This window comes from Lathyrus oleraceus, chromosome 5 (genome assembly GCF_024323335.1).
Source record: "Lathyrus oleraceus cultivar Zhongwan6 chromosome 5, CAAS_Psat_ZW6_1.0, whole genome shotgun sequence".
Taxonomy (NCBI): domain Eukaryota; kingdom Viridiplantae; phylum Streptophyta; class Magnoliopsida; order Fabales; family Fabaceae; genus Lathyrus; species Lathyrus oleraceus.
Window position 1 is genome coordinate 438,600,808 of NC_066583.1, and position 8,302 is coordinate 438,609,109.

The 8,302-nt window shown below is 39.4% G+C and overlaps 1 protein-coding gene across 1 annotated transcript; it reads right to left on the bottom strand.

Moving 5' to 3' along the window:
• Window positions 1-2,816: 2,816 nt before the first annotated feature.
• LOC127081226 (uncharacterized) lies at window positions 2,817-3,425 on the bottom strand. Its single transcript, XM_051021506.1, has one exon. It carries the CDS (start codon window positions 3,423-3,425, stop codon window positions 2,817-2,819), a length of 609 nt encoding a protein of 202 aa, XP_050877463.1.
• Between the last annotated feature and the right edge of the window lie 4,877 nt (window positions 3,426-8,302).

The window sequence follows — 8,302 nt, forward strand, 5'->3', positions numbered from 1 at the left end:
TATGGATGAATGCTGATGCACATGAATGAAACACGAGGGTATGCAAATGATTCTCAAGTTAAGGGTTGAATGAAAAGATGAAGAGGGGAGGGAAAATTTTGGGGTACAATAGTTGCCCCTATTTAATCTTCTTGAACCTGAATACGAGAATTGCGGAAGCTTTTTAGGTATTCGAGGTAGAAGAGGATTAAATACTAACGTATCCAAAAATTTACCCGTTATGAACGGTCTTATGGGATATGAAATAACATTTTTACTCTTACAAGTTCATCTGTTGGAATTTATTGAGATATGTTTTTTTGGAGATTGAAAATGAGGAACATGGTATGCATGTTGCATGGTATATGCTTTATTTTCATGATGCATGAGTATTTCATATGGTCAAATGGATGTCATTCATAGGGTATGGTTTCTGGCATGGAGGAAAATTTTATTCGCCACCAATTATACCAAAGAAGTTGTTATTGTTAGAACATGGTATGTTAACATTACTACTGGGGATCCACTTGGTCTTGCTAAGGAGAAAAAGGATATACGATCAAACCGGGTAGTCATTAAGACATTTGCAGATTTTCAAACAAAACTTTCAAACTACCGATCATCTTTTTAGGATTCTTCAAGAGGTTACAACAATGCATAAGGTTTTCTTTTAATATAGCTTTTATTATTCCCCAAGTTTTATAACATTATGTGATAAAAATAAATAAGTTATTTCGCAAAGAAAATGCAAGAGAAATGAAAAACGATTGATAAAAGATACTGAATTTTATTGATCATAATAAATTTGTACATAGGCTTCGTACAAGGATGAAATAACCCTTAAAGAGGATATTGCAAAAATTGAAAAATAAAGGAAATGGCAATGAGAAATATTTTTGTATTTTTCCATTGATCAACATTGGCTGTCATCCGCATTAGGATATGAATCCAAAAAATTTGCTTCGATTGGCGATGATTGGATTGATCTTCAGCCGTTTGAGATCTAGCTTGTAGCGAGGTAGGCTTAAAGAACATAGTCAAATGCCTTTATCCCTAACTTTTTCCTGGACGTTTCCTATTTTTTTCGTCCATCCGGATGCTTACTTTTGCCTAAGTAGCCCTTTCGGGTTTTCGACTTAGCGAGCTTTTTATTTTTATTTGATCCCTAACTTTTGCATGGCCAATTCATTATTTTGGTCCATCGGGATAGCCATTTTTGCCTAGGTCAATCTTGTGAAGGTCAACCTAGTGAGCTTTTATTTTCATTTATTTTTAGGCATAATATTTTTTGACTATGTCAGCATTCACTAGCGACATCAAATCTTCCCCATCCATTGTTGTGAGGATTAGGGTTCCACCTAAGAAGGTATTCTTTATGATAAAAGGTCCTTCGTAGTTGGGAGTCCATTTGCCCCGAGGGTCCGAGTGAATATTAGAATATCTTTTGAGCATGAGTTCCCCTGCACGGTACTCACGAGGAAGAACTTTCTTATCAAAAGCTTGTTTGAGGCGTATTTGGTACAACTGACCATGGCATACAAACGTCAAACGCTTCTCTTCAATTAGATTCAGCTCTACATACCGAGATTGAACCCATTCAGATTCATCAAGGTCAACCTCCATGATAACCCTGAGTGAAGGAATCTCAACTTTAATTGGAAAAACAACCTCCATCCCATACACTAATGAGTATAAAGTTTCCCCAATGGATGTACAAACGGAGGTACTGTAACTGTGCAATGCAAAGGGTAACATCTCATGCAATTCTTTATACGTTTTGATCATTTTTTGGAAGATTCTATTGATATTCTTATTAGCTGGTTCTACAACACCATTCAACTTGGGCCGATATGGTGAAGAGTTATGGTGCTCGATCTTAAATTCTTTGCACAACTCCTTCATCATCTTGTTGTTGCGATTACTGGCATTGTCAGTGATGATCTTGCTAGGAACTCTGTGGCAGAAAATGATCTCTTTCTTAATAAACCGAGTAACCACCTGTCGAGTGACATTGGCATATGAAGCAGTTTTGACCCACTTCGTAAAGTAATCAATAGAAACTAGTATGAATTGATGACCATTGGAAGCTTTTTGCTCTATCATCCCAATCATATCAATACCCCACATAGAAAAGGGCCATGGAAACGTCAGAACATTCAACGGAGTTGGTGGCATAAGGATCTTGTTACCATATTTTTGACATTTATGGCATCTTTTAACAAGTTTGTAACAATCAACCTCCATTGTTATCCAGTAATATCCAGCTTGGAGGATCTTCTTGGCCATAGCAGGACCTTTCACATGTACACCCTCACTGCCTTCATGGATGGACTTTATGATCGTGCTAGCTTCGTGTCTATCACCGAATCTGAGCAACACAAAATCATAATTCCTTTTGTATAACACATCACGATTTAGGAAAAACTTGGAGGAAAGTCTTCTCAAAGCCTTATTATCAGTAATAGATATACCCTCGGGAAACTGTTGTTTCTCTAGAAAAGTCTTAATGTCATAGAACTAGGGGTTATCATCGGGATCTGCCTCGATTACTAGACAATGTGTTGGTTCATTCAGGTGGTCAATATGGATAGCTGATGCTTCATTCTTCCATTTAAATTCAAACATGGATGCAAGCATAGCTAGAGCGCATGCTCACCGATTTTCTTCCATGGGAATATGATGAAAAGATATTTCATCAAAGTAGGGCATCCATTTTCTGATATGCTCCTTATAAGGTATCAACTTGCTATGCCGAGTCTCCCAGTCACCTTTTACCTGACTGATTACCAAAGTTGAATCTCTATATACCTCAAGAATCTTAATCCTCAAGTCAATGGTCACCTCAATACCATATGTACATGCCTCATATTCTGCCATATTATTGGTGTAATCAAAGCATAATCTAACAGTAAACGGAAGGTGAAAGCCACTTGGAAAAGTAATAACTGCCTTATTCCATGACCACGAGCATTGGAAGCACCGTCGAACATGAGCGTCCATCGTGATCCAGGTTCGGGGCCTTCCCCGGGGCCTAGAATAGCGAAATCATTGACAAACATGATGTCTTCATTTGGAAAGTCAAACCTCAACAGTTGATAACCCTCCACAGGTAAATGAGCAAGGTAGTCAAACATAACACCCCCCTTTATCGCTTTCTGAGTCACATACTGAGTATCATATTCGGTTAACAACATTTTCCACCTAACAATTCTACCAGTGACAACAAGGTTTTCAAATATATACTTTATCGAATCCATTTTAGATATCAATAAAGTAGTATGGAAAACAATGTATTGTCTCAGGCGCCGAGTAACCCAAGCCAAAGCACAATAAGTTTTCTCTAAAAGTGAGTATCTGGTCTCACATTCAATGAATTTCTTGTTGAGATAATATATTTCATGTTCTTTCTTTTCTGTGTCATCATATTGACCCAAAACGTAACCCATGGATTCATCGAGTACCATGAGGAACAAGTGGTATGAGGATTGGTGGTTCTTGCAAATAATTTTTTATTGTCAAATGCCACTTGACAATCATTATCCCACACAATCGATTGATTCTTCCTCAATAATTTGAAGATCAGTTCACAGGTAGCTGTTAAATGTGAAATGAATTTGGAAATATAATTAAGTCGACCAAGGAAACCTCAGACTTCTTTTTCTGTTCGGGGAGGTGGCATATCTTTGATGGCTCGAACTTTATCGGGATCAACCTCAATACCTTTCTGACTGACTATGAAACCCAATAATTTATAAGATCAGACCCCAAAAGTGGGCTTTGCTGGATTCAGTCACAACTTGAACTTCCAGAGCCTGGCAAACAATTTTCTCAGGTGTTCCAAATGATCATCTTTAGTCCTGGATGGAAATCATGTCGTCCACATAAACCTCAATCTCTTCATGAATCATATCACGAAAGAGGGTTATCATCGCATGTTGATATGTTGGCCATGCATTCTTTAAGTCAAATGACATTAATTTGTAGCAGTATGTTCCCTAAGGCGTGATAAAATTTGTATTTTCCATATCATCAGGCGACATCTTTATTTGATTATACCCTGAGAAACCATCCATGAAAGAAAATACGGAAAAATGAGTTGTATTATCAACCAAAACATCAATATGAGGCAAAGGAAAATCATCCTTTGGACTCGCTTTATTAAGGTCTTAGTAATCTACAAACATTCTGACTTTTCCGTCCTTCTTCGATACTAGAACGATGTTAGCGACACACTGCGGATATTTAGAAATAGCTAAAAAGCCAGCATCAAAATGCTTCTTAACCTCTTCTCTGATCTTGAGTGCCATGTCGGGTCAGAACCCAAGTTAATAACATCCACTGGTTCTTTGTATTGCTGAATCTCTTTTTTCTCGTGCTCAAGGAGCCTTGCTAGTTCAACTGGCAATTCACAATCTTCCTCACTTACATCAGATTCTTGCCATGTTGTTATCGATGGTCTTATTTTCTCTGCATGTTATGAGCTTATTTTTAGTACGCCTTTTTAATAAAGTTGGAAAAGAAAAAGAAACTTTTGCCATTTTATTTTTGGTGAAAAATGTAAAATAAATAAAAGAAAGGGAACAAAAATTTTGAATGCAAAAAAGTACTTTCTTTATTTAATCACATAATACTTTTAAAGAAGGAGACCCTTACAAGCTATCCTCTTGTCTCGGACAAATACAAGGGATTAAGAAAACAAAATGCACTACATTTTATCCGAATATATTATAGGAATCACGCAAGTCGTCCAGTTGGTGAGCTTGAATCCCAGAGGACACCTGCATACAAAACTGAGAGTCTCCTGTTTGCTGCCACTAGATTCTCCAATAACTTCCACGACGTGATCGTCTTGGAAACCAACACTGTTGAACTTGACAAGATTGAACTTTTGCTTCTTAATACTTTCTTTGTGAGCTGATGTGCGATATCCAATACCGAATCTATCATGCTTCTCAACTACATTGACAACTTGACCCCAACCAACTAACGAACCTTTCTCTAGAGTTTGCTTGGCGCTTCTGACTGAAGATAGGATTGTTGCAGACGACTGATCGTGATTAGAAGCAGCTAAGTTGACATCCTCAAACTCTAAATAGTGGATTGGAATTTCAACAACCCCTTCACCTGTCTCGACATATCTGAACGAAGAAAGCTCACTGACCAAAAGATCCTCTTCGACATAAAATATGACCAACTTGTCATCGACCATGAATTTCAACCTTTGGTGCAACGTAAAAGTGGCTTCCCCAACAACGTGAATCCAAGGTCTACCCAGCAAAAAACTGTAGGGCTGATTGATGTCCATGGCTTGAAAGGTGATAGTGAACTAATGAGGTCCTACACAAATCGGTAGATCCACCTCACAAATAACTTGCCTTTTAGATCCATCAAAAGCTATGACAATCAAGGCACTTGCCCTCATCTTGGGTCCCTTAAACTGTAGATGGCTCAATGTGGCTTTTGGCATCATATTAAGTGAGGAATTAGTATCAACAAGAACTCGAGATAATAGGGTGTCCATACACATGACCAAGATATATTTAATGCCTTATTGTGGCCCATTCCCTCAGGAGGTAATTCCGCTTGATTAAATCCTAAATACCTACAGATGGTGATATTTGTAACCACATCGTCAAATTGATCAACCGTGATATCCTTCATCATGTGAGCAGTATTCATGACTCTCAATAATGCCTTATGATGAGCCTTAAACTCAGAAGTAAAGATAATATAGAGATTTTGGAGGGAGTCTGACCCAACTGATCAACAATTTTGATGTCACTCTTCTTGATCAATTTGAGGAATTCTTGGCTTTCCTCAACATAAATGATTTTCTTGTGAACTTCGACCTGTTCATCTTCATTCATCAACGATTTACCTCTGGAATTTTCAAATTCTGCAACTTTATCGAGAATAACCTTTGCTACAACTAGAAAATTTGTCATAATCGAAGTGGCGAGTACAGATGCCCCTGCCCGCAGAGGAGGAGTAGGATGGACCTTCTCCTTAGGAGGGACAACTGTGGGTGATGGAGACACCCTTGGAGTGTACTTTGGAGCGAATACACAGCCACTACGAGTCATGCCTCCCATTCCAGTTATGTTAACAATTTCAGTACCAAGAACTTGACCTTATTTTCCAGCCACGTAAGTAGTCGGTTCGGACCTCCAAGACACCGCCTTGATGTCTTGATACGGGAATGGACCAGGAACATGAATATGGATAGGCTCAATCCTCTTGGGAGGAGCTTCAATCTTCTTTTTTCTGTATACTATGGTTATAGGTTCAATAACAACAATAATCAGGATTTGATTCACACACAACACAACCATCATGAATACCATCTAGAAACCCATGCTATTTTAGCATTCTCAAAACCATGGACATCAGAGTCTTTACCTCACCGACCCTTCTGACAAAATCTATAGTATCTTCATCAATCATTGCACTGATTGTTGTCCCACCATGATTTGGAAGAGGGTTTGTCTTTACATTAGGTTTCTCTTTTGAAAATGTCAAAACCTTATGGTTAATCAACTCCTGAATTTTATTCTTGAGCGTCCAACAGTCTTCAGTAGAGTGCCCTATATACTCGGCGTGGAAGGCGTAAGAGGCATTAGGGTCATGCTTAGGATGATAAGGAGGCATAGCCTAAGGAAGTTCCTTTGGTACGCGAGCCCCCACATGAATCAGATATGGTACCAATTCAACATATGGTACATGGATCTTATTAATATGGAGTCGTTTACCATAGTTGTTCCTGTGATTCTGGCCTTGACCTTGACCCCTATTATCACGAGCATTTTATTGAGTTTGAGCAGATTGAGCCGATGCGGGTTGTTGATTACGACGCTGTGGTTGATACTGGAAATGAGGTTGTTGATACTGAGCAACAACGACATATGGATAAGGATAGTACGACATATGAGCCATGGGAACCTGATACTGAGGGTGGACACTTGCCGTCATAGAACTTGTCTCACCTTTCTTCTTCCTTGTAAATCTAGCTTGTGGTTTCTTATTCACGGATGGCTACGCAACAATACCTGCAATTTTCTAGACATAACCCCATTCTCAACTCTTTCACCGATAATCACAATATCTATGAAGTTGGATGAGGAGCTGCCAATCATTTTTTCAAAATATAACCCCTGCAGGGTACCCATAAATATGTCAATCAATTTATTTTCGGATAAAGCTGGCCTAACCCGAGAAGCCATTTCACGCCACCTCTGAGAGTACTCTTTAAACATTTCACTAGACTTTTGCGACTGATTCTGCAAAGACAACCTAGTAGGTGCCATATCCAGATTATACTTATACTGCTTCAAAAATGCTTCAGATAAGTCTCTCCAAGATCTGATTTTGGTACGCTCCAAGCCCATGTACCAATCCAAGGAAGCCCCATAAAGGCTATCTTGGAAACAATGAATCAGCAAGTCATCGTTATCAATATACAATACCATTTTTCTATAATACATTATAACATGACTCCGAGGACAGCTCAATCCCTTGTACTTTGGCAAATCAGGTACTTTGAACTTTTGAGGAAGTACCACACTTGGAACTAAGCATAGATCTCTAGTGTCCATACCGTAGGTCGAGAAACCCTCAATAGCCCTTATTCTGCCGTTTAACAATTGGTAGTCCGCTGGCCTAGCCGGACTAGCATTCAGAACAACGACCTGACTAGCTGGTCGAGAAACATCTTGGACATAAGCCTGAGCAGGCACAGATTTGTGAGAAAACAACATTTGAGGAGGATAAGAAAATCTGGGAGGCACGGTCTGGTGAACAACATTTGCAGCATGAGGGAACTGTTCTCTAGTTTGAGCATTAGGAGCCCGATGTGCTCCAGACTGCACATACTGAAGTGCAGGATTGACAAGTGCGTACAATAGCATATGAACAGAAGTTTCCCCTGGATAGGAAAAATGAGCAACTTGGTATTGATTCAAGTTCAAAGGCTGAGCTGCCTGGGAAGAAATCTAGAAGTAGAGGCGCGAGCCTCAATATTCAGCATTGTCGTCAGGAGTTTCAACATGAACCTGACCTTGGATGTTCTCAGGGTTGGCAACATCGACCGTATGAGGAGTTTGAACCATGGGCATACCCCACGGGAAGCCAAGGGAAAGAAGACTTCCTAATAGCAGAAGGGGCATCGAGAGCTTGATAAGGGATGAAAACACCTCCATTAGAAAATTAGGAAGCAAAATCCAGGGGCATCCCCCATGGGTAGGCAGCAGCAAGCCTGTTGGAAGCAGATGGGAAAATGGGCTGATTCACAGTAGTTGGTACCAGAATTTCGACATGGGTCTCAACA